The 25,854-nt window shown below is 50.9% G+C and overlaps 1 protein-coding gene across 1 annotated transcript; it reads left to right on the top strand.

Moving 5' to 3' along the window:
• Positions 1-509: 509 nt before the first annotated feature.
• Positions 510-25,438, top strand: HYDIN (HYDIN axonemal central pair apparatus protein). Its single transcript, XM_066194892.1, has 27 exons — positions 510-581; positions 1,649-1,774; positions 2,027-2,146; positions 2,278-2,412; positions 2,602-2,801; positions 4,611-4,735; positions 5,314-5,512; positions 5,933-6,116; positions 6,473-6,572; positions 7,062-7,180; positions 8,206-8,429; positions 9,301-9,368; positions 10,153-10,388; positions 11,119-11,219; positions 11,736-11,871; positions 12,299-12,460; positions 14,347-14,499; positions 16,327-16,565; positions 16,908-17,157; positions 18,735-18,878; positions 19,046-19,189; positions 19,671-19,984; positions 20,167-20,392; positions 21,392-21,502; positions 22,191-22,400; positions 23,615-23,752; positions 25,250-25,438. Exons 1-27 carry the CDS (start codon positions 510-512, stop codon positions 25,436-25,438), a joined length of 4,425 nt encoding a protein of 1,474 aa, XP_066050989.1.
• The last annotated feature ends 416 nt before the right edge of the window (positions 25,439-25,854 follow it).

Here is a 25,854-nt window from a genome sequence, read left to right as displayed (position 1 = left end):
AAGTTCCCTTAGGCAGCTTGACTCACAGTCCAGAGCTCCAGTCAGGAGGCATTTTCAGGGAAGGGTGGGCTTCGGTGTTCACAGCTTCTTAATACAGTTTTGTCACAAAGGGCAAAAAGTCCTTTATAACAATATTTACGTTATTTTCCATAACATTCCGGTCTCCCACAAGTCCTGTGAGGAGCAGCTGAGAGAGCAGGGGTTGTTTAGCCTAAAGAAGAGGAGGTCCATTCGAGCTATTTTTAATTAAGCTACAACTTTGTTCTAACTATTATTAATGTTCAGATTTTTAGCTCCAGGTTTCAGGGTTAGTCCGACTAGAGGCCTAACAATACTAGCTACTTATGCCAAACAACCACTTAACTACTTTCACATAATGTAAAATTTTTAGCACCAGTATATCCCTTGAGTCTGCCGTGAATTTGGGTTCTGGATTTTTAGAGTTCTGTTGTTGCTCCTTGCAGTTTTGTTGAGCCATTGGCGCTCATCTGCGACATCCTCCCTTCAAAATGGCTTCTGGATTCTCCGATAAGACACCAACACCTCGTCTTTTGTCCATGGAAATACTGAATTCTGATACTGTGAGTACCCACTGGGGCTGTGTTAAGGCTGGAAACTCCCCTGGTGTCCCTCCTCTCCCTGCCCTGCCCGTTGTCCAGCAGCACTGTCCAGCTGCAGACCCCGTCCCCACCTCTCTGTGCCGTGCTCCTCTTGGTAGGGCTGTCCTGGTGCAGTAGGGAACACCGTGTGTTGCTTCAGAGACAGTCCAGCTTGCCTGGCTCTGCCACCGGAGCCAAGTTAAACCTCTGTGAAGCTGAAGCCCTGAGCACCTGCTCCTTTCCCTCCCCTTGGTCACAGTCATTCCTTCTGTCAGGTGGACACTCACCAGTGCTGCTCTGACCAACCTGCCCTTGGGCATGTGGGGGGGAAGCTCAAACTCTGCCCAAAGCCTTGGGAGGCACAGCTGGTCCCAGCCTGAAGAGGTTCCAAACCAGCTGTTCCCTCTCCTGTCCTGTGTGGGGCACAGATCCAGCCCTGCAGACAGCAGAGTCAGGGCTGCAATGGTGCCTTGGCTGTTGGGAGATCACTTGACTGAAGATGCCCCACGGCTGAGGGTCTGTCAAGGAGATCCCTCTGTTTTCTTCTGTGCAGGGGCCTGTGAGCCCAGAGAAAACAATTAGAACTAAAACTTGGACACATTCCTGTGCACCTCACTCTTGGTAGTACTTGCTTTCTCGCATCTCTTGGACTCACCCAGCAGTGCTGTCTCCTTGCTGTGAGTTTTGAGTGTTGTGCAGGAATGGAGTTAGGGGAGTGCTGAGAGCTCCACCCCACTCTCTGAAAAGGTCACTGCCTCAATCCAGTGAAACTAAAGAGGAAACAAATGCCCAGAGAGCAGAAATCCCCAAACATGTCCCATCAAATCACGGGGAAGCTAATGGGACAGAGCCATGTGGTTGGAGTATGTGTATTGCACTCTGTATTATTAATTTACTGATGCTGACTATTTCAGCAAGTAACTTCCAGGGCTTCCAGAACTGTCCTAGTGGCTGTGATCACAAATTCTTCATCAATAGCAAGTGAACAAGAAAAGCCTCTATGAACGAAGGCATTTCTGAAGCTCTTGCTGGGATTTTTTGCCTTTCAGCTGACTCCCTCTGCCTTCCGGAAGGAGATGTCTCTCACCACCAAGCAGAGGCTGGCCAGAGCTAAGAAGCTGACTCTGCCTCCCATAGTCCGGCCTCAAGCCAAGCATGAGACCTCCCATCACAAGGTAGCCTTTCCCTGCCCTGGCTGTTTGATGGGATATTTGAGGACGGTGCCAAAAGAGCAGCTTGGCTTGAGCCTGCTCAGTGATGTCCAGGAGCGTTTGACCAGCCCAGGGCAGAGGTGGAAGAGCCACTGTTTGCCCAGTGTGAGCTGGGCAGATGTACTCACCCAGAGTCTGTACTTCACGGGGGATCAGCGCAGAATCTTCCTGCCAGCAGTTGAACCTCTCCCTGTTCTCTCTTGCCTCTCCTTGCAGTCCTTGGCAGCTGACCCAGAGCAGAGTTCATTTCAGCCTTGCCCACCAGAGGTGGTGTTTCAGAACTACACCCCTGGTGAGGTCTGTGAAATGCCAGTGCTTCTGAGGAACAGGGACAAGGTAAGTGCTGGGACATGGACATTTAACACTGCTGGAAAAGGAGAGCGGGGAAGGGTGGTTAAGGATGGCACCAGGGCACGTCCACCTGTCTCCACAAGTGACAAAACCATCATTCCATGTCTTTCCTGCAGGTTCCTCATCTGATGAAGGTCACCTTGGAGAGCTCCCCTTATTTCAAGCTGGTGGGCCCCAGTGATGTGTACCGCAAGGTGCCACCGGGCCTCACCGGCACTTTCCGCATCCTCTTCACCCCTGCAGAGAACAAGGTGAGTCTGCAGGGCCGATGAGATTGGAAAGTGAACCTGCAAGGCTGCGTTCAGGACATCTGGCCTGGGTTTTGAGGACCTCTGCTGGTTTCAGTGGAGTTGCACTGGATCTAGAACTGGGAGATCCTCTTTGGCCATGCTGAAGATCGGGATAAATGCCCTGTGCTGAGACAGTTTCTTTTCCTGCAGGATTACTTCCACGAGCTTGTCTGTATCAGTGAAAGGGAAGAGTTCATTGTGCCAATTTGGGCCATTGGTGCCCGAGCCATCCTGGACTTCCCTGACCAGCTGGACTTCTCCCAGTGTCCAGTCAAGTGCAGCACCCACAGGACTCTGCTGGTTCGCAATGTCGGTAACCGCCAAGCTCGTTACCAGCTGAGCACCCAGAGGTGAAGCAACTCATCTGTCCTTGTGCAAAACACCTCGGGGTGATAACGGAGTTGGGGAATAGCAACAAAAGGAACCAAAGCTGGAGCTGCTGCCCTGCAGCCCTGGCTGGAAATGGGCAGCACGTGTGGGGTTTGCTGTTGCTCCTCATGTTTTAAGCAGGATGCAGCCTTTGAGCTTTCTCTGTCGCAGATTTCCTGGAGGGGGCTGGAACATGTTAGTTGCTGGCTTGCACCTTCCTGAGCACAAGCGGCTTCTGAAATGGTCACTTGCCACTGTCAAATACACCCATTCTCTGGGAGGCCACTGGCATGTGGCTTTCCAGTGGTCCTCTCACGAGATGCCCCATGTGAGCTGTGTTGTAGACAGCCTGTGCTGTTCCTGGCAGTCTCAGAAGACAATCTCTGTTTCTCCTGTTGGCTGAACTGGAGAGGGTAATGCATTTTTGGCACCGTATGTGCAAGGAAACCAATTCTGTTGGCTGGTGGTGAGTCAAAGGTCTTGGCGTAGGAGCTGAGGTCAGGAGTGCAGCACAGACCTGCTGTCTAACCTGGGCCAGCCCAGTGGCTTTGATTTTTTTCCTGGCAAAACAGAGGTCAGAAGGCAAATGGACTTTTCTGCTGTGAAACATGAGGCTCTGAGAGGATCTTCCACCAAAGCCCACCAAAGCTATTTAAGCAGGCTCCTCAGATGCTGTTCCAACAGGCTGCTGCTTTTGACTGTGCAAATATGTAGGCAGGAACTTGTAAATCCATGCACAGGTTTTCTCTGGCATTTCCAGATCTTGTTTTGTCACCACCACATAAATACCCAATAAAGTCTGGTATCCTTTTGCAACGTGCTTGCCAGTTGTTCTAATGAGTGCTGCAGAGCATGTTGGATCCTGCCTGATAGGGATATAAAGAGTTTCTGAATTTCAGGAATGAAATACTGAAGTAGATGAAATAGACCCTGGGTGCCGTGACAAAGGGAAAGATGGAGCTTGTGATCTGCTGACTCTTTACAGAATTTTTCAGCACAGAGATGGAGTAATGGCTGCTTTAACCTAACAGACTGGATTTATTAGAATAGTTAATGTTGTTTGACATCAGCTGGTACACCCTCACTAAAAAGTCCTATATATTAAGATTAGATGATATTTGGGTTTCTTCCTACAGTAGGTGTTAGTGGACTGATGAGGCAATTCAATTAGCAGTAATTTTTTTGTCTTCCTTGGGGTGGAGGGGAGCTTTTAATGAGATATATTCTCCCAAAATCAAAAAATTTAGTAATTCCAGCAGTTAAGGCATCAGTGGACAAAGGAACATTTGGCTCTAGCAGATAACTATATCATGGGACTTGAAGTAGATTGCAGCCTCCTTGCACACAGCATTTAGCAAAAGTGCAGGTGAATGGCGCTTTGAGAGCCTTGGTCACAAAAACTGCCAGCTTTGCTCACTTGTCAGCTCTGTTTCTGAATTATGTCAGGAGTCCTTGGTATCTTCATGGCCATAACTTTTGCCCAGCTCTGTCAGGAAGGGGAGCTGATGCCTGATGAAAGTAAGCAAGACGAAAACGACCCTTGAGTCTCATTGCAGAGAGCTGCATACAGAGTATGGGAGAGATGAGGTCACTTTATCCCACAGGATCTTATGAGGGCTGGATCTCCTGACACTACAATCAGTAGCTGATTCTGATCCTGTCTGTTCTGCCTTCTGCTGCCTGTGGTTGGTTTGCTCTTTGCTTGCACAAGTGAGCAGAAGTGAACTGGAGTGCAAAAGGGATAACATCCCCAAATCTCCCCCAAGAGTCCTGCTGTCTCTGTGTTGCAGCCCTTTCTCCGTCACTCCGGCCATGGGAGTTCTGGACGTCGGTGACACCGTGCAGGTGACAGTGGAATTTCAGCCCCTGAAGACTGGTGACTGCTCCACGTCCCTTGTCGTGCACTACGACACAGGTGAGTGCTGGGCACTGCACAGGGCACTCTCTGCATCCCTCAGAGCAGAGCCCTTTCTAAGCAGAAAGGCTGATGCGGCCATGGCTTTAAAGAGGGAGATGATGGTAGTTTTCATGGTGTTCATTTTGTAGTCATCTAGTTTGTAGTCATGTAGTTTGTCATCTTGATCCTTGTAGAGCTCCATATCAATGCCATTTCTGGAGAGCGTGTCTGATATTTGTTGTTTCCGTTTTTCCTGGGAAACACTCACCTGCAACAGGAATGGTGAGCTTGGTACTGAGATCTGAGCCCAGATGAATCCCAGGAGTTGGTTGGGAATAACAAAGGTTTGAAAGCTCTGGAAATGAGGAAGCTTTGGGTAGGGATCTGTTCTGGAAGGTGAAATGCTGGTGGGTTGTCCAGGACATCCTCATGCTGTGCACATGCAGCTCTGAGGTTGTGATAAATGTACTGATCCATGGAGCTGCTCATTCAGCTAAAAGCTGTGACACTTTCTTCTGTTCCCCGTGGTTTGCTCTGTTCCTTGTGCTTCCATCAGCCAGTGATCTGAGCAAAGAGTCCCCTTTGCTTTGTTCCAGGTGAAGACACCCACACAAGCCTTCATGGAAGAGCTGTGGATGTCCAGATCAGGCTGGACAGGACTAGTGTGACATTTGGGAAGACCTACATGACTCTATCCAACCTCACAACTGTGCACATCCACAACATGAGTGATACCACAGCCCACTTCCAGTGGAAGGCTGTTGATACTCGGGAGGAGGAGGAGCTGAAGCTGAGGTAGGTTTGAAAGATCCATTTCAGTGACATGCTTTGCCCAAGGGTAAAACCAACATATGGCTTCAGGAGGTATTGGTGCTTTTGAATGGCTTAGGCGCAGTAAACCATGCCATCTCTACCTGCTTCCCCCAAGCAGTTGTGTGTCAGGAAAAGCCACTTGGGGTGGCTGGTGGATTCTCCCTCAGCTGTGGCAGGGCCTTTGAGCCAGGAGGTTCTCTTGAGGGCTGCTGGCTTTGGAAACCTCTCCTGAGCTTGCAAGTGTGGGGTGTGGAGTGAACAACATGTGATCCTCTGATCCATTTGGGACCCCATGGCTCAGGGTCAGCCCTTTACTGAGGAGCTGCTCCTGCACTTGCATTTCTCTCTCAAATATGTGGCTTATTAAACAGCCTGCTGGGTTTGTCTCTCCTGTGGCTGCAGGCAGTGTCACAGACTGTATCAGCAGGAAAAGGACAAGCTTTCTGATGTTCTGAAGGAGCGCAGAGTGGACACCACTCTCCTAGAACGCTTCGCTCTTTTCACCCACTGCCTCCAGAATGAGAGGGCAAAGGTGCGAGGAGATCCCATGCTCTTCAAAGATGACATTTTCTCCCTTGAACCTAAGGTAAGTGATGGCTGAGAACCTCCCTTCCTGCTTCTCTTCCTCCTCTTCCTCCTCATCCCTGAATAAGGTCACTTGACCAATCCCTGCCTCAGCTGGCTTTGTGTGCCAAGAGAGAAGTCATGGGGATTCCGGTGAGCTCAGAGAGCTGGTTGCAAATTGTGTTTCTGCCCTGTGGGCTCCTGGCAGGCAGCAGGAGCCCAACTAAAGCTTCCAAACTCTGTTATCAGTGTTACTGGTGAGCGTTACTCACTCCTTGCTTGTCACTGAAGCTCTAAATAACAGATTACAGAACTGTGGTTGAAAACAAGAACTGTGACATTTGAAGATAAATGTTTTGCTGTCTCCTTCTGCTTTAGGAGGGCAAGATCAGGCCCAATTGCTCAGCTGAAATCATGGTGTTCTTTAAGCCCCAGGATGCCCGGGTCTATGAGCAAGCAGCTTACTGCGACATCTCAGGTGCGGCTCCTCCCCATGCCTCTCTCACCGCAGTGAGGGTGAGGTGCGAACACTCCCCCAGATCCCTGGGCTCCTGTGGAATTGCTGGGAAGGCTCCGTGATCAGCAGGGCAATGCTGGCATATCCCCAGTGTCCCTGCAGCTTCCAGGGAGTCTCCACTATTTTGATTTGTTCCCTCTCACCTGTTCTGAAGGCTGCCTGTATTTAGTGTGCTCCTCCTCCCTTGGGAAGAACACTCTCTGAGGTGCACCCAGGAGGAAGAACACAATTTCTGGCCTTTCCTAAAGAATCACTGTCAACATAGGGGTAGAAGAAAGGATGGTCTCTATGGGGGTACCGTATCTCCTGAGGGAAGAGAAGGCTCTGTATCTTCTGGAACAGCAGAAGCTGGTCCCAAGCAGCTCAGAGTCAGGGACTAGCACTAAGGCAGCCTGAAAAGTGCAGGAAGGCAGAAGGAGTTACTGTACTGAAATAGGAATCTCTCCCCAGGCCGTGAGAACAGGCTGCCGCTGCACCTCACAGGGGAAGGCCTCGGGCCCCGGCTCCGCTTCAACTTTGAGGAACTGGACATTGGGGAGGTTTTTGTCACAGGAACCCACAGCTATGAGGTGAGCAGCAGGGGTGGATCCTGGTCGCTCCCGGGGTAGCAGTGAGCCTTGTGGACCTGTGGAATTCCAGGCAACTTGGACACTTGGGGTACCAGTCAAATTAGAGGTGTTTCTTGGAATCTGGATCTTTTTGATGGGGTCAGAAATATGTGTCTGTTGTTCATGAGACCCCAATCCCTTCTTTTGGGCAGTCTTCCTTGGAGATCAGCTGGGAGGCTTCCTGCAAAACCGCTTGACACATGAAAGCAACACTGGGCCAAAAAGCTGTGTGTTCAGAGGCTTTTGTTCCAGTCCCAGACACAAATCACCTTTGTGCTCAGGCTGTCCAAAAGCAGCTGGAACAAACTGGCTGCATTTGAGTCCATTGCAGACAGTTTTCAGTCAAAACCCTCCTGCCTGTTCCTGGGAGTCAGAGGAAAGCCATCCAACCCCTCCTTGGTCAGCACTGGTCAAAGTGCTTGGCAGTGCTTTCCCTTGCTGACCAGTCCATCACCACACTTCAGCCATGCTGTACCTCTGGCTCTAGAAAGAGCACAGTGTTTCTGGGAAGGAAGCAAAGGAACTTTCTGCATCTTTGCTTCTGCTTTCTCCCACATGCAGTAGTAAACAGCTTGGCTGCAATGGAAGCTGAACGTGCCCTGCCCATGCTGGGGTTGGGCACACCTGGAGCAGCAGCAGCAGCAGTTGTCTGGTGATTTCACTGGTAATGCTGCCATGCCCAGTGTTGCTCTTAGGGCTGGGTGTGAATGAACTTGGTGAGGCTGAGCAGCTCCTCTGTGCTGCAGGTCAATGTGGAAAACCCCAGAGTGACTCTGCTTATGTGAAGTTATCACTGCTTTGCATGAAAAACCCAAAACCATACAAAGTTGTATTTCAAAGTTGTATTTTTTGGCTTCTGCTATGCAACAGCACAGGCCATCTTCTGCCTTGTACAAGTGGTCATTGTTTAATTCCAAAGCAACTCAGACTTCTCCAGGAAAGGAAGATTCCTTATGTATTTCCATTTTGCTTTCCCGCTGCTGCAGGCGATCCTGTTAAACAGAGGGCTCATTGAGGCTCCCTTCAGCCTCGTCCCTCCAAGCACAGCCATGGGCTCCTGCTTCACCTTCCTGCCCCAGAAGGGCACCGTGGCCCCAGGCAGGCACGAGGCCATCAGGATATCCTTCTGTCCCACCATCCTGGGGGACTTTGAGGAACCATTCCAGTTCAGTGTGGCTGGATCTCCCATGCCTGCCATCCTGACCATCAAGTAAGGACTCTGGGAGTTTGGTGGGCACATCTGTAGCTGTGTCTGGGACATCCCCCACCTACCTCATTTTGGGGTCGGGCAGAGAAAAAAGGTGTTTCCTGAGGTCTTAATCTCTGTTCTGATCCTGGCATTGCCTTAGTGTGGGGGTGCCTGCTGCCCCGTGTGGTACCCAGGAGCTGGAGTGACTCCCCCCTGCCGGGATCTCCCTCTGCCTTGGGCCATGGCAGGCAGTGGCATGGATGAGCTTTGGACAGTAGCTGCTCTGGGATGTTCCCCCTGAACACCCAGCAAGGCCCCCAGGGCTTTGGAGATGGGCCAGCCTGGGTGATTCTGCACCAGCAGCAGTGTTTTTAAAAACTTCTGTTAATAATCCATCCCAAATGGGCAGCAGCAGCCTCAGCTCACCTCTCATGGCTGTGCTGGGGGGGACAAGCTGCGCTCCCAACTCCTGTGCGGAGTGCTCTGGTACCTCCTTTCCACAGCCAGGAGAGGGCTGATGTGGGAGACAGGGAACTGTGCAGCAGCAACTGCCCCAAGCACACGGGCTGGTGCCATTGCAAAGGATAAAATCCTCACTCAGCAAAGGGTAGAGGTGGGAAGAAAAGCAGAAAAGTGATGATAGGAGAAGTAAAAGTCACTTCTCAGGACCACAGCAGCTTGAGGGCCTGTCCCAGATAGTCTGTCAGCCGCTGACCACTTTGCTTTGGCTGCCTCCTGTCCACGTGGGTGCTGTGCTGAGCACAGGGTGCTGGGTTGATCTGAAGCCCAGGGTGGCCCTGACAGCAACTTTTATGCAGCCCCTCCCTAAGGACACCCGCACCCTTTGCAATTCCCTTTAACAAACCACTCCCTCCCTGCCTTTGTCCTGCAGGGGCTTTGTGAAAGCACCGACTTTCCGTTTTGATGTGCCCGCCCTCCACTTCGGTGACGTCTCCTTTGGTGAGTGTGCCCTGGGCTCGCCCCGGACGTGAGAGTTGGTGTGTTGCTGAAATGGAGCACTTGAACATAAGACCATTCATCACTCGTATTCCTCCATCACAGCCTCTTCGGGGTGTTAAGTCCAGGGCTGCTGGTGCCTCAGGTAGCCTTTTGCCATCATGAGATCAAACAGGACCAAAGAAATAGAAAGTCAGCATCACTCTTTGGCCACTTCTGGTTTCCTTTTGAATAAGTGGCACAATAAAAAACGGCACCAGGCAGCAATAGGGTTCTGTAATAGCAGATGTATCCTGCTTAACCTGATTTCATTCCTAAGGCTTCTTCACCTGGGAGCAGCTGTTTTATCTTTGTTTCTTTTAACTGTGCTGCTGACTGTTGTCTGCATCCAGATGGATGATCACCTTGGTGGCATTTGGGATTGTGACATTCTTTTTGTGCCTCTTGTGCCTATTTTGTGCCGTTTGTCCTTTTTGTGCCTCTCTTGCCTCCTTGCTGGAGTCATTGCTGGAGCTGGCAGTGATCACTGTTGATGGGCATGAAGAAGCCCTGGGCTGTGCCTGCAGTTGGTTTTTCCTCCCCATCTGTGTTCAAATGATTCTTGGTAAGCAGGCTGTGGGAGATGTCTCCTCCACACATAGCTGGCCAGCCAAGCCATGTATCCAATGCAATGGGCTGTAGTTCGGGTGACAGGTATAATCCAAGCACAGTTTTATCCTACCAGGATACTCACACCAGGAATCATGAGCTATTGATGCCTAAATTGACAATTGTGTCATTTTCTCAGGTTTTCCTCGCACCTTGAAGTGTTGCCTGTTTAACACCTCCCTGGTATCCATGGCCGTCACCCTCCGCATTCCTGGGGATGGCTCCGGAGAGCCCAGCGTTAGCAGCGCTGATCAGAAACTCAAACTCAGTAGCCAGGCTTGGAGGAAGAAAGCTCATGGACTGATGAAGCCAAGGGAATTTACCATAAGTCCCTGCAGAGGGACCGTCCGTGGCCTGGGATCCCAGGATATCGAAGTATGGGAAGAGTCCAGCTGGTGGGGCTGGAGCTTCACTGGAGTGTGGGAGGGCTTTAGCTCTGATGCCAGCTCTGATCATCGTGGGAGTGAGGATCTGCACTGCTGTGGAGCCTCTGTGAGCTGGGTTACTCGGGATGTCCCTGAAGGAGCACTGATTTGTTTCCAAAATCACAAACTGAAATCATGTACCATATAGTCAAGTGCTGAAGCCATTCTTGTGTTTTTGAGAGTAATTTCTTTGATTGCAAGTGGGCAGAGGAAGGATGAAAACAGAAGGTTGCTGTTAAAGAGAGAGATATCGTTGTATAAAGCAGTTTTCTTCCTGGTCTTGTTTCTCATCTGCTGGGGAGCAGATGAGTTTTATGCACTGCAGGGATCTTCAGTGGGGACAGAAAATACTCTGCAGTTGTGAACTGCCCAGCATGTGCTGGTCCTCACTTTGCCCTCAGCTTCCTGCTGTAAAGCTGGACTTACTCTGGTCAAGACAACAGACTTATTCTGCATTTATGTTGTTGTAGTCTGGTGAAAAATGAGTCCCTTTAACAAATTTGATATTGCCAGAAGGCTTTTGTTACTCCCAAAGACTGTGCTCTACTTATGGACCAGGAGAAGAATTAAGGCAAAACCCTCCCTTTCTGTACCATGAAACAAGAATTGGAGCACACCAGACATGGTGGTGATGAGATTTTGGGAGTGAGCAAATGCTTGCTGCACTTCTTTTCTCCCAGGTCACCCTGTGTTCCAACACGGTCAGAGACTACAACCTGGAGCTGGTGGTGGACATGGATGGTGTTGGCAAGGAGGTGTTGGCACTGACCCTCACAGCCAGGTACCAAGGCTTTTCTTGCAGCTGCTTGTCTTTTCTCATGCATCCAGCACCAGCCTGGCTGCAGCTCCAAAGGAGAAATGTTGCTGAGTGAGCTGCATGTGCCCATCTAGACATGAGAACGGTGCTGGGAAAGCAGCCCATGGTGAGATGCCCCCTGCTCACAGCCAGGCATGGCCCTAGGCCTTTTTCTAGCTCGTGGACCACTGGCACTGTTAGAGGAGTCCTTTCAAGTGTCCTTGGGCAAAGAAGGGGCAAAACTGCTGAGACAGCTCTAGAGCAGGGCACATGCTCTGCCTGGGCATTTGGAAGCCTCTGCAGAGCGAAGCCTCAGGGTTTGCCCGTACTTGACAAGCGGTGTTTGAGTGCAAAGAAGTTAAAGGGGATTTCTCACTGTAGGACTTTTAAACCTCTATTGGATTTGACAAATGTCTTATGCTCCACTTCATGCTCTTGGAGAACAAAAGTTCTCAGTGCTCTCAGTATCTCTAATTCCCTTGGGGTCATCTCTTTGCCCAGATGCATCGTTCCTCCCCTGCGAGTGCTCAGCCCTGTGGTGACGTTCCAGCACTGCTGTCTAAAGGTGCCCTACGAGGAGAGGCTGACCCTTGTGAATGACAGCAACTTTCCTGGCTGCTACTGTGTTCTCCCTCAGGTTTGGCCTTGCATCCACCTCCTCCCCTCAAATGTTACTCAGGGGAATAAAAGGGTTTGGTTAAGACCTTGCTGGTTTGTATTCAAACCTAAAGGTTTTCTGAGAACCTGAATACAAACTTTAGGAAGAAGTTTAACCTCTTGAGGAAGATGTTTATATTCTAGTCTTTGACTTCAAGTCAAAAGAGCTTAGAGGGCAGTGAAAATCTGATGCAAGGAGGCTATCAGCACCAAAGTGGGTGTCTGTGAATGCAGCAACTTTTGGACTCCCTGGGGATGCTCAGCACCTACACCTTGCATCTTGTTTTTTGCCTTTTTGCTTTCTCCTGAGAATTTTTACAAGTGTGTATGAGTTGCTCTTGTGGTAGATGTTAAGGACTTTAACATTTCCTCAGTTCTGAAGCTGCTTTTGATTCTGTCCCTTCTAGGGACACAAGGAGAAGGCTGCTGCATGGTACTCCAGCTCTGTGCCAGCTGGGATCATCGAGGCTCACAGCTCAGTGGAGATCCCGATTACACTCAAGGCCCAGTTGCTGGGAGAGTGCAACGTCACAGCTGAGGTCGCCATCTTTGGGAGAGGATCCCCACTGGTGAGAGCAGGGGGAGATGTGTGCCTTGAGCCACTCATCCCAGGGGGTGGAAAGTGTACAGGGATTCTTCCAGGAACTGCTGAACTCTGGCTGCTGTGGACAAGGACAGAAGGCATTGGTGGCACAAGCAGCAGCTTATGCCTTGGCAGGAGGAAAGGTGGAAGCCTCATGGGTGGCAATCTCAGTGCCTGAGCCAGCACAGAGTAACAAATCTGGTAGATGCGATAACAGCCCCAGCCTGAAACCCAGAGCAGGCCCTGGGTCTCACACTCTGCCCTGTTATCAAACACAAGTGTAGGAGATAAGCTGTAGTTGAATCATCCAGACTGAGCCATATTGCTGAGGCCTCTAGGCCGCGGCACTGAGGCCTGTAGAGGTTGTGGCGCAGTTAGAAATTCAGTGCCAGGTGTGTGTCGCATTTAGAAATTTCACTTAAGGTGTTAACAAGGGTCAAAGGGTTTCATAGTAGTTAGTAAGTATCATAATTGCTGTGGACATAGTAGCCACCTTAAACAGTTTATTAAACAATAAGTGTTTGCATTCTTCCCTGTGCCATGTACCAATGAAAATGTGTCTGTAATTGTAAACTATATAGAGTGTATAAAACCTGCCATCTTACAGAGAATTAAGGAGAAACGTAGCAGTAATCATATTGATCAGACCTGCGTTTGCTTTGCCGACTTCCCTTCATTATCGGGGTTCCCCTGTGACTTCGCACAAGTGCTGCCTCATTACAGCTGTTCAGGATCACACAGGGATATCCCTGAGTCCTGCTAAAGCAAGCACTGTGTGCAAGACCACACTGAAGGAATGTTTTGTGCAGAGCTGGATTGAGGCTTCTCTGAAAGCCAGGACCCTCAGATATGAAAAACCTCCATCATATTTCCTCAGCAAAAGCCCAGCCAAAAATAGACAAATGTCCACACAACTTGCATCTGGAGCACAGACTTGGCTTGTTTTTTCCACCAAGTCTGGAAATGGATGAGGCAAGCAATTCCTGAACTAAAGCCTCCTAAAAGAGGATTCTGAAGATTCTAAAGATGATTCTAAGGATTGTAAAGAAGATTCTAAAAGGGCTCCTAAAAGAGGCATCTGTCATAACAGCAAGAGTGACTACAAAATACAGGCCCTGTCTGTCAGGCATGGATGCTCTTCATCCCTGTATAGTCAGATTTGTGACATTAGCACCCCACCAAAGCCAGCAGAGCTGCAGGATGTGGGGGTGTGTATGTAGCAATAACACTGAGGACAAAGTTACCCTCTGCTTTTGTTCTTGTTCCTGTGTGTCACATTGCCTGCAATGTTGGTGTCAGTTCAGACTTTTTATTTTAAGAAAAAATACAGCTTGAATGATGCAATTACTAATTAATGCCCCTAACTCCTATATATGAAGAATACACATAAGCAGAAATTGAAGGCAGCTAAATTGCCTCCTCTCTGCTCTGAAGAGCCTGCTTTGCTTCTGACTTGTGCTGGTTTCCCCAGTGTAGCTTTGTGAATGTTTAAGAACTTAGTGTTCAAGGATGGCTGTGCAGCAGCAAAAGTTGGGAAGGTGGTTTGGGGCAAGATGGAGCAGTGAATGAAGCAGGCAGGAGGCAGAGGAAACAGCAGTTTCCTGTGGAGGAAAAAGGAGGAGGTGTCAAGAAGCAAGCATGCAAACAGCAATTCTCTGTCCCCTGATAATGGGAGCTTGTGGCTTTCAGGTGGGATCACTGCAGACCCCACACTTGCTGCAGGCCTTCTGTTTCAGTCTACATCACTTGTAACTTCAAATGGCCACAATTATCCCCAGTCTAGGAATGCTCTTAGAGCTGGCTAAGTTTTTAAAACTCTCCTTGTTGAGTCTTTTTTTTTTATTGTTGTTCTTTCCTCCCTTCCTGCAACAGGAAATCCATTTAGAGTGCATTGGCCATGGACCCATTGTCTATGTCTATCCGAGTAAGATAAACTTTGGCAGTATCCCAGTTTTACAAGACAGTTCCAAAAATCTCTATCTCTCCAATCAGAGTGACATTCCTGCAACCTTCTGGGCAGAGATGGTAAGTGTCTGTGGGGCTGTTTTCCAGGGAAAAGTGCTGGTTAGTAGCAGCCCTTGATTGTTTCTTGTATGCAATGTTTCTGTCTTGTTCTGTGTGAGTGGAAGCAAGAGATTACATCCGAGTGCAAGCTAGAGGAGCCAGAATCCCAGACACACCTCTGTGAAATAGTATGCAGAAAGGCTGGAGCAGAAATGAGTCTGGATCATGTTTGCAAGTTCCGTCTTTATTTTGTGGAAGATATTTAGCTGTGCAAGTCATGTTTTTGGAGCTCTGAGATCAAGAGAAGCCTGTGGCCCTTTGCTCCTGTGAGGGCACGGATTTCCCCATGGATTCCCCATTCCATCTGCATTTGCTTTGTGCCAAACTTCTGGTAATGGCAGAAACCAGGGTGTGAGATGTGCCCTCAGACTGCTGGTGGGAAGGCAAGTTCCACCACTCCTGTGGGTCAAACCAGTAGGGCTGTTGCACACAAATGCACCTGTGAGGGTTGTGCACCCCCAGTGTGTCTGTGGTCTCTGCAGCATTGCAGAACATCTCTGGGGACCACCTGCAGAGAAAGGCTATTTCATTGGTGGAGGTTACACAGGGAGACAAGCCACAGGGCTGGAGCTGGAGCTGCTCCTCTGGCAGGAGGAGCAGCCAGGAAGGGTACATGGCTTGGGGCTGAGTGGCATGTGCTCCCTGCTGGAGGGGGCATCTGGGAGAGGTTTGAAAATAGCTTTGAAAAGAGATTTGATCTTCTCTATATTGGGTGGGTTCAGCTTCTGGAGTTGAAGCCAAGCCTGACACTGTGGACTTGTTTGTGTTTGTGGATAAAGCATTGGGTGTTGTGGGACAGTCCAGGCTCAGCCTCCTGGGCCAAGGAGGAGGGGAGTGAATTTTCCTCTTGCTGCTTTTCCAGCTGTTTAGGGGATAGACAGAACCCCAAAGCAGGGGATTGCCAGGGCAGCTTTCCCTGACTCCACAATGAAGTTCTGCTTTCAGCCTCTGCAGGGAGCAATGCACCTTGGCTGGGTGGGCCTGGTGTGTAAAGGATGGGCTTCATGTGCTCGTTCCAGGGCTGGACCTGCAGAGCTGTGTTAGTGCAGGGCCTTTCCTCCCTCCCCAGGGCTGCTGCAGCTCTCTTGCCCCATCTGTAGAGGGAGGTCCATGAGGAACTAGAGGATGAGAATGTTTAGGAAGGCCATGCCCAGAGGGCATGTCTTGCAGGTTTTTTCTTCCTCCTGTTTTCCTGCCCTGCTATAACCATTTAGAGGTGACTTTTCCAAAGGAGAGGGCACTGGGGCACCTCTCTACAGCTGATCATCAGTGGGAAGCGAGGGCCTGCTGAACAAGCACTGATGGCCCCTTGGGAAAGGAGACTTTGGGGTTTTGCTCAGCTGGCTTTGCAGACTTATTCTTCAGGCTCTCAGCAGCGTCCTCCAGCTGTGTGGCTGCTGGGCTGGGATTTGAGCAGTCCTGGCTTCCTCCAGCCTTCAGCCTTTGTGCAGACCAACTCTGCTGTTGGGAAGCCAGGAGAGAGCAAATAGCTTCCCTTGGCAAGCACTCCAAAGAGAGCCAGAAAGGAGAATAACCTTCTCCTGAGGAGGAGCATCCCTTGGGTTGAGCAAAGCGGGGCTAATGACATGAGTCGGTTAAAGGAAGGTAAAATACACATTGTATGAGCTCTTGGAGAGTTGCTACTGCCAGACACTACAGCTTACATTTAGGGAAATTAAACTTGTATGGTTTTTACACTCCTCTCCTTAGCCTTCCTGTCTCCTGCACCTCACAGCAGAGCAGGGTCCATGGTTTCCATCCTAAGCTTGTGTTTGGCTTGTCTTACAGGCTGGGAAACGCTCACGCTGGAGGATTGAACCCAGTAAAGGAGTGGTCCCCCCTGATTCTGAGCTTCCTCTGACTGTCATAGCAAACCTGAATGACACTGAGCAGTTCCAGGACACGGTGAAGGTGTTCATTGAGAACAGCCCCACAACCCTGATCTCAGTGCAGGCTGTGGGCACTGGCACCACAATTGTCAGCAATAAACCTCTCAGTCCACAGCTCGACCTGCGATACCACTTCAGGTAGGAGACTCTCAGCTTCCACTTCTCCTATGGGTTCAGCAAGGAACAAATTTTCCACAGTCCTTCAGGCTAGCTCTTCTCCAATACTCAAGGTCCCAGCTGTGTTTCCCTGAAGCCACAGGAATTCCTTTAGAAATATGTCATCTGAGAGTGGCTGGGTATCCCGGAAAGCCACAGAAATGGAAAAGCTGGAGGACGTGGCAGGGCTGAAACTTTGAGCCTGGGCAGCCTTTTGGGTGGAGGTTTTATTGCAGTGTGCAGTCAGGCAATGCCATCAGGGTGAAGCTGCAGCTGAGTGATCACAGGGCAATATGACCTTTTCCATCTCTGCTCCTCCTGCAGCTGCAGTCCGTGCCGTTATGAGTTCCAGCTGACAAACAGAGGGCACCGCCTCCACCAGCTGTACTGGAGCACGGAAGGTTTCCCCATCTCCCGGCGGCGCCCTCGCGGCCCTGCCCTCGGGGGCACCAAAGATGCTCCCCAGAGCCCCAGGCCTGGCAGCCCTGTGTTCAAGCTGTGGCCGAGGCAGATGGAGCTGAGGCCGGGCCAGACTGTGGATGTGGTGCTGGAAGGATGCTCCAGCACTGTCCAGGTGAGGCCCCTGCTGAGGGCTCAGCCTTCCCTGTCAGATCCCCTCTGCTGCGGCTTCTTCTGCAGCCCCTTGACATTTGCCTGGGAGAAGGAGCAAGTGACTTCAGGAAACTGTTTTATGGCCAGCTGCTTTCCCTGCTGGCCACCATCACTTGCTAAGGCTCTTTTGTGTTTCCAGAGCTACTATCAACCCAACTTGCTGATCCCAAAATACAGGCTGAAGGAAGTATTGCTCTTTTGGGCAAACAGGGCTTGCAGGTGCCATGTGCTGAGACAGAAAGGAAGAGCAGAGAAAATAAGTCGCACTTAGATTAGAAGCCCAGGCAGGAAGTCAATTAAACTACTGTCAAGGGGTTTTTCTGAGGCAAGCAGGCAGTAAAACAAAAGCCCTGTGAATGGCAGGAGTGTCTGGGAGCAGCATTGCTTTTCCTCTGAAGACAAACATGGGCACAGGGCTGGTCTAACCCTGAGTCCTGGAGGGGAAAAACACTGTGCCAGATCTAATGATCATCCAGGCAGGAAGCTGTCGCAGTACGCTGGTTCTCTCACCCCGGCCAGCCCCAGCACCACGGCAAGTGAAGGACCTTCCAGTGATTAGGTCACCTTCCGGATCCAGTGGGACTTGGTTTGTCCTCAGGCTGGAGGCAACGAAGGCAGGAGAAAGACAGAGGGACGCTGTTGAGGGTTCACCAAACTGGGTCTACTGCTCCACAGGGCAGACAGCTGAAGCCCAGGGTGTTGGCCTCAACAGAGCTGAGGAGCACCCTTGAACAGCAGTTTTATTTGGGGGTGGTACAAAGGGATGGGTTCTGCAGAGGTCCAATCAATGACAACATGGGGGCGGCTCTGAATATAACAAACAAGGTAACAAACCAGGTTGGGGTAGGAGGGGAAAGCTGGTGTCCTGCCCAGTCACTCGACGCTCTCCCTGGAACTTTCCAGGCGTAGGGAGAGGCCCCGGAGTGATGGACAGGACTCAGGGGTTGCATAACAAAAGACTGACATATAACTGTAACAAGGAAGGAACCAAAGGGAGATAACTGAAGGGGTACATGCAACAAACCATTACAGAGAAACTAGCATATGAATAAAACAAAGAACATATAATAACAGAACTAGAAAATGCACCGCCACAGGAAGCTGTTCCTAGGGTTCATTCCAACTGACAAATTGACTTTGGTCAGCTTTTCTATTACTTCTTGCCCCAGTCTCTCAGCCAGCCCTGGTGTCCCAGGGCCAGCCAGGTTTTGCAGCATCCTTGGAGAGCAACTCAGAGGGGAAAACTAGCAGAGTCTTGGGGTGTTCTCCTACCTGGGCATTCCCTTTCCAGGGGAAATGCAACTGTGCAGAGAAGCTGCCAGCTGCTATGCCTTCCCTGGCTCCAGGACCCCTGGGCACAGATATTTGGAATAAATAGGCAGCAACACAGAAAGAAAAGAGAGCTATTGACGAGAGCAGAGACTAATTAGAGTCCCTAACATTAAGTGACAGGAATAGGGCCCATGGGTGGGTGCCAAGCCAGTGTGGGGTGTTTGGCCTGCCAGCACACACTGGATGACAAGTGAATCTTGCATGCAGGAGGTGAAGGAGCGGCTGCTGTGTCATGCTATGGTGGGGAAAGAGAGAGCAAAGAAGCTGATAATGCAAGTGGATGTCACCTGCAGGTTCATTTGCCCTCTTGTGCAAATATCATCCAGAGCAATCACTTTCCGTGTGGTAAAGGTAAGTCTCCGGATTGCATGCTGGCATTTAAAGGTGTAACTTTTAAATTGTCTGGGAGTAAATAGAAATATATGCACTTCTGCAGTTGAAAAATGTGAAATGCATCCGAAGGGGAAGGAGGTCTACAGTCACTTGAGGTTGTGTTCCCTTGTCTCCCGTTTCTGTAGAAACCCAGTGATGTCCTGACACTGCAGTACCAGCCTTTGTCTATAAAAAACACCTGCCCGCTGCCATTGAGCTTTGTGCTGAACTTGGAGCAGCCATTCCTAATCTGCAGTGTGGACCAGCAGCCCCTCCCTGCAGATTCCAAGGTGAGCCTCTGTGGGCCTGTTTGGTGGGCTTTGAAGAGGGATGTGGTGGTGCACTTCTCCGGGAGGTCCTTGAGTTGAGAAGTTTCTTCTGTAGTGTCAACAGTGGATTGGCCTGAGCTGCATCAGCAGAGCTGCTGAAGGAATCAAAATCTTACCTGAATTGGTAGCATCCATGCTGGCTCTAAAACATGAGGAGAGGGGATCGGGAAAGCAGACTGGGGCAAGCCATGCAGTAAAGGTGTCTCCTGGAAAGCATCCCAGCTCTCCAGCAGCCACCCCCTTGTATTGCTGCTGAGCACAGAAACGTGAGCCTGAGGGAATCTCAGACCAGAGAGTGGTGTCTGCAGACAGATCCTCACTGTAAAGAAATGAGGGTGGACTGAGCCCACACTGGGGTCACAATTTGAACGTTTACTGTTTGCTGCTGTCAGGCCTTGGGACTTGATCACAAAGGTGATTAATGCTGTTCATCTCCTTGCAGCCCATGACGCTGGATGTAGAGGAGGAACTTCACCTCTGCATCCAGTTTAACCCAGCTTATGAGAACAATCTGCACAGCTGGGTGGCAGAGAGGGTGCTCAGGATGCGCTTCACAGAGCATCCTCATGAGGAGCAGGTCCAGGTTCGGGGAGAAGTCTTCTTCCCAAATCTCCATCTTGAGGCCGAGGCCGTGGACTTTGGCTGCATCATAAATGACACTGAGCAAACGCTGTATATGGAGATGACCAACTGCAGCCCAATTCCTGTCCAGTACCACTGGTCATTCCTGACAGACAGCAAGGTGAACACCATAAGGTGTGTGCATCATCCCTGTGTTGCTCCCAGCATGGACCTGCTCCAGCCTGGTTTTAGAGTGGCTGTGACTGAGCTCACCACACCAGCACCCAGCCAGGGGCTGCATCCCAGTGAGGAGCTGCTCTTGCAGGTGTCTTTCTCTCCCACTACAGGTCCATGATCATAGTTATGTTATTTTCCAGGTTCAGGCCTTCACCACCTAAATTCAAACGCCAGTCATCAGAGAAGAAAGTGATTCCAAGGGGATACTCTGAGACTGAAACTGTGGAGAAGGCAATCGAAACCTTGGAAACAACACAGGACTCTGGCCAGGACAAGTCTGGCCAGGAGGAGTCTGACCAGGAGGTTAGTGACCAGGACGATAGTGACCAGCAGCTATCAGATGCAGAGGACTCCCTGGAAGCAGAGGTGGATCTTCTTGTGCACCTACCACTTGCACTGCCTCCTCAGCTTGCCACCAGAAAGTCATGCTTGTGCCAACCCCCCTTTTTGCTGCCCTTCTGTCCCGTGCCCTGAGAGTGGCAGCTGGACATGGGTGTCTGGGCAGGGAGAAATAGGGAAATTTTGCTCAGAGAAGCTCACTCAGATCCTACAGACCTTTTCTGAGTGTGGGATTGTTTTGGCTTCTTTTCTTTACAATGTAAAATGAGGTCTTTATCTGCATCATGATGAGAAGGCTTCCAGCTTTCTTCGTGTGTCAAGCCATGAACAGTTCTGATCTCCATGTAGCCCCTTCCCAGCACAGCCAGAGCGCTCACACCTCTGTCTTCACCTGAAAGCTGGGATTGCAATGACAGCTCTAGAGCTGTCTTTTATAAAGCGAGGGGGGGAAAAAAAAAAAAGACGTAAGGAAGCACAAGACTTTCTCAAAGCCCCAGTGTTGGCATTAAGTTTAAGGAGAGGGGTTGTACCTGCTCACACACAAATACCAGTTGTTTTAACTCTGCAGTTTTTCTGAATCAGGAGAAACAAAGCCCTGTAGATGCAACGAACAGTGTGGCTGAATATTTTCAGATAGAAGCATAAGATCATCTTTATTTCCTGGCTGTTGCCATGTATGCCCAAGTAAACCAGGGAAATTCAAGCAGCCATCCTAGAATCCTGGAATGGTTTGGCTGTAAAGAGACTTTCAGACATGATGTAGTTGCAGCCCTCCCTGCCTGAGTGCTGGGAGCACCCAGTTCCCTCATGCAAGTTTGATGTAGGAAATGCAGATGGAGCCCTGGTCTCATCTGTGGGTGGGCTTGGACCCACCCTCAACTGATGGCCTGGACATTTTCACACTTGATTTGTGCCCAGCTCCCTTTTCAGCTGCTCCTGGTGTGCTGAGGTGATGGAGCCTGCAGCAGAGTGCTCTTGTTCAGACCAGCCTGCTGCTCACTGCAGCCTGTGGTGCTTGTTTTCCAGGAGCTGTCCACTTCTTTTCCATCCGCTTCTGTGGAGTCTCAGAGCCCGGTGTGGATGAGGGGATTGAGTCAGTTCTCAGAGGTGGAGCACCGCAACGTGAGAATGCAGGAGGTAGGTGGGAATTTGTCTCACTTTCATGTTCCCAATGTGGAAAGCAGTTCTGTAGCCCCACTCCCACTGGTGGCCTCAGCATTGCCCACCGAGGGAGGGGCCTCACATCCCTCCAAGGCCATCACAAAGCTCTGCTGAAGCAACTGGTCATTGAAGAGGCCATGTGGGACGTTTTGTAGGGCTGTCTCAGCATGCTCCCTGTGCAGCACCTGTGGAGGGCATTGCTCCCATTTACCTCATCCGGTGGTTGCCAGAAAATTGTTGTGGGACACTTGGCTGGAGCAGCCAGCTTGAGAGCAGCATGTAAATGAGAGAGAGAGGGGAAAAGGCTCAGAAGTCAGATGGGCCTTCCTCCAACTCCAAGGGCTGCCACCCCCAAGTCTCCTGTTTTTCTGAAGGCATTAAGAAGTGTTTCCAGAAACAAGTTGTGCAGCAGAGAGAATTTCTTGCTGCCAGGAGACATTCCAATTTACTTTAATGGAGTGTATACTCATGGAGAAGTGATTCTGGGAGAAGATTTTCCCCATGGTCCCTCCACTGCATGGACGCAGGATGAGATTGGGCTGATTCTGGCTGTGTTTGGGGAATCGGCCCCTCCAGCTATGACTGTGCTTTGCTCCAAGACACAGCAGCTCTTCTGCCTCCATTTGCACACTCACCACCTCGATCTCTCCTCCTCTCCCTCCAGGTGTTTGATGTCCTGCCAGTGTGGGGTGAGCTGCAGCCGGGACAGAGCGAGCTGGTCACCTTCACCTTCTTTGGCCACGCCAACATCGTGGCCCGTGTCATGGCGCGGTGCCACGTGCAGGGAGGCCCCACGTACCAGGTGCTGGTGACCGGGGAGGCCTCGTGCCCCAGCTTCCAACTGGACGTGGAGGAGATTGACTGGGGGCTGCAGGTACCACAGGCTTCTTCTGGCACAGCACCTTCTCTTGGAATCGTGGCCAGTCGGTTCCTGCCCACCTCCATCCCAGGCTCTCTGCCTGTCTCAGCTCCTTTGCTGGCCCTGGGGCTTAGGATACGACCTTGGAGAGAGATGTCCAGCATCCAAGCCGGTTTAGAATGGCCATCTCCACCCCTCCCTTCTCCCCTGGCTGAGGGACTTCACCCTGCCCTCTTCAAGGCACCTATCACTGCCGCCTGAGGAAGACAAGGGTCCGAGTGAAGATGTCCAGAGGGACATGGCCCTGAGATATCCCTCCACTGATCTGCTCCTAAAGCTTGAGCCCCAAGGAGATGCTCTTGTCTAATGCTCTTGCTTGAATCCAGGGAGGAAGTTGGGCTTTCAGTCACTTCAGGAGCTGAAGAGGATGTCCCAGAATAATCCCCCCCCTTTACTTCTTTTCACTTAAAAGCCCACAGATATTTCCAGCTGCTGGTCCTGTGTTGTCCTGTGTGTCTTTCTTGTCACCTGTATGATTATCGTCAATATTTGCATGCAGGTGCCTTGCCTTCAGGAAGTCCTCTCTTAGAAATGCACTAACTTTTAGATACAATTCAATGGGGACAAAGTTGTCCAAGCAAAAGAAAACTGTTCATTAGTAACGATTCAGCTGAGCTGGGTGTGTCTCCCTGCCCAAGAGTAGAGCACACTCACACCCTTCCCCAAAATGGCTTCTTTTATATTTATACCCTTTATACCCAGCTGAGTGGTCCCTGTCCCCTTTACCATGGGATGGTACTCAGGAACTTCCATTCTCTCTGACCACCAACTTTTCTGTCCCCCCCCCTCTCATCCTACTTCCTTTTAGTCAGATCTTCGACTCCTTCCTCTCCCAGCTCACAGTAACACCCAACAAAACAACCTGAACAAATCCAAACAACCCAAACAACAACACATAGACCCAACAACTTCCATTCTTTAACCCAATAACTCTTGGCTTCATCTCACACACCTCAGTGCCACCTCCCTCCTTTGTTTCTCCTGGCAGTTGGTGACCCCTCAGAGTGCAGAGGACCTGTGTCCCCTGGTTCATTTATTCCTGGCCCTTACATTATTTGCCACCTCTCTGTAGTTGTGTGGTTGAATTGTGGCTGTTTGCTTTCAAGCCCATGGAAGAGGAAGGAGATTCCCAGCATCAGTAACTTCTCACTCCTCTGTCCTCCCTGCAGGTGTTTAACAAAATCCTCAAAGCCACGGTCACCCTGCGGAACACCGGTGCTCTTGAATTCACCTACATGCTGCCAAACTCCAGCACTGGTCCTGCAGCAAAGCTTCTGCCTGGTGTGCCCGTGGTCGTGCCCAGCAAAGTGAGTACCACCAGTCATTGGCTCTGGCCCTGTGTCAGGTGGCCCAGGGTAGGCTTAAAGAAAAAAAGGGGGGAGATAAGAGGGAAAAAGTTGGGGATGGAACCCCAAACCCAGCCCTGAGAGACAGGCACATGCTGCTGGGGCTGGAGAGGTCAAGCAAGCGCTCACTCCTAGACCCCCTTATGGCCTTGGCTGGCAGGTACCACTGGCCAGAGGCACGAGTGCTGAGCTCTCTGGCTATGCTGATACTGGAGTTGGGTGCTGCTGGCTCTTCTGAGGGTCACTTGATTCCTTGTCCCTGTCTCCCTGCTGCCAGCACTAAGCAGCATTGACATATTCCTTGCTCAGGCTTGAAGATCCTTTGCCAGAAATTGCACAGCCACTGTGCGGGTCCCTCCCTCCTCCAGCTTTGCTTCTCTGCAGGAGCTTTGTGGGGCAGTGAGGGGAGCAGGGCTGAAAGAGCAAGGAGAAGAGTTTGCAGCATCTCACCATCCCAGCTCCTCAGTCCTGCCTGGATGTCTTGGAGCTTTAGCAGTATTCCTGTCTTTGGCCCTCTTTGGAATGGGAGGGGGAAGCCAAATGGCTCTCTGATGATTTCATGTGTGTCTCGTGCAAGGGATGCCACGCTGGTGCCTCCTCCTGTGAGCACCTGCAGACACAGCCCTGCCTGGGCCCTGCAGGCAGTGGCTGCAGTAGCAGCCTGGCCTTTGGCTGCAGCCCTGTTGTGTGCCAGAGTAACTCAGGAGACCCAGGGGCAGCGTTTGTCCTGCTCAGCTGCTTCTCCCTGCACTGGGAACAGCAATGGGGAGGGAGCCCAGGGTCCATCCTGGTGTGCAGGAGCCAGGGAAAGTTGCAGCTGTGTCCTGTCACCCAGAGCTGTGTTCTCCTTCAACCTCGCTGGTATGAGCCCAGCCCAGGGTTTGGAGAGCATTTCTGAAAGCCCAAAGAGGATGATGGCCCTTCCTGCCATCACTCTCATCCCCACATCTCATCCTAGTCTCTGCTCCTGCATTTCCAGAGGTGTTTGTTTGCAAGAAACCAGGAGTCAGGATGGTGTAACCACAGAGGCAGAAGGTGTTTGTGTTGGGATCATTAAGAAGGGCTCAGGCCCTTCGACACCGGCCTGGAATTGCTGCTGTGCTGTGGCAGCGGCTGCTGGCCCTCCTCAGAGTGCAGGCACTTCACTCCTGTGCCACAGAGCCTGGCAAAAAAGCTTTTATTTGTTGAGCATGGCCCTTGCTGGCAGAGGGCAAATGCGACGAGCAGCAGGGCTGTGCTCACATCAGGCTGTGCTGGGGCTGCAGCCTTGCCACACCTCAGGAGGACACACTGCACCCCAGGGCTGGAAGCACAAGCTTTTGGGCACAAGGAAGGTAGAAAGTGCCGTGGTCTGATGTTTTCTTCTAGATGAGAACCTGTCTTCTCAGCCTGTCTGTCCCTGAGCCATCCCTCATGAAACCTTTGATGCAGTGCCTTCCTCCTCTCCTGTCCCTACAGGGTTCCATTGCACCTGGCCAAGAGCAAGTGCTGAAAGTCTACTACCTGCCAGGAAAGATAGGAGTCTTCTGCACGACTTTCCAGGTCCAAGTGGCTTATCTGGATCCAGCAGAAATCTCCCTGAAAGGAGAGGGAACCTTGCCTGAGAGGACCGAGAACCTACCCAGGAAGTTGAAAAGTAAGCACTAGCTGTCATCTTCTAGGAAGATCCCCTGGTTTTTCCCCCTACCATAACACATCAGGCAGCTCACACCCATCTCCACCAAGTCTGGAAGTTGCAGGGCTGCCACACCAACACTTTGGCCTCTCTGTTTGCTTCCTGAGTTCGGAGCAGTTGAGCCCATTTAGGCTTTCTCCCAGGATTCATCCTGCAGATCTTACCAGCACATTGCTGGAGGCCTGGAAAGGTGATGGCTAGGCAGAAAAGCTTGGGATAGCTGTAAGAGAGGCTGGCAGGGCTTTTGGCAGGGTTGGTTTTTCAGGACATTGCAGGGAATGACATGGTCCTTCTGAGGATTGATGAACATGAGGATTCAGAGAGGAGCAGCAGCACCCATTGTGTCTGGGAGAGACCAGTGATGGGGAAGTGGGACTTCCCAGGTTAA

Source organism: Chamaea fasciata, unplaced genomic scaffold, assembly GCF_029207755.1.
Source record: "Chamaea fasciata isolate MVZ Bird 193981 ecotype frontalis unplaced genomic scaffold, bChaFas1.0.hap1 SCAF_12, whole genome shotgun sequence".
Lineage (NCBI taxonomy): Eukaryota > Metazoa > Chordata > Aves > Passeriformes > Sylviidae > Chamaea > Chamaea fasciata.
Note: the sequence above shows the minus strand (reverse complement) of the source record. Positions and strands in the feature narration are given on the sequence as shown.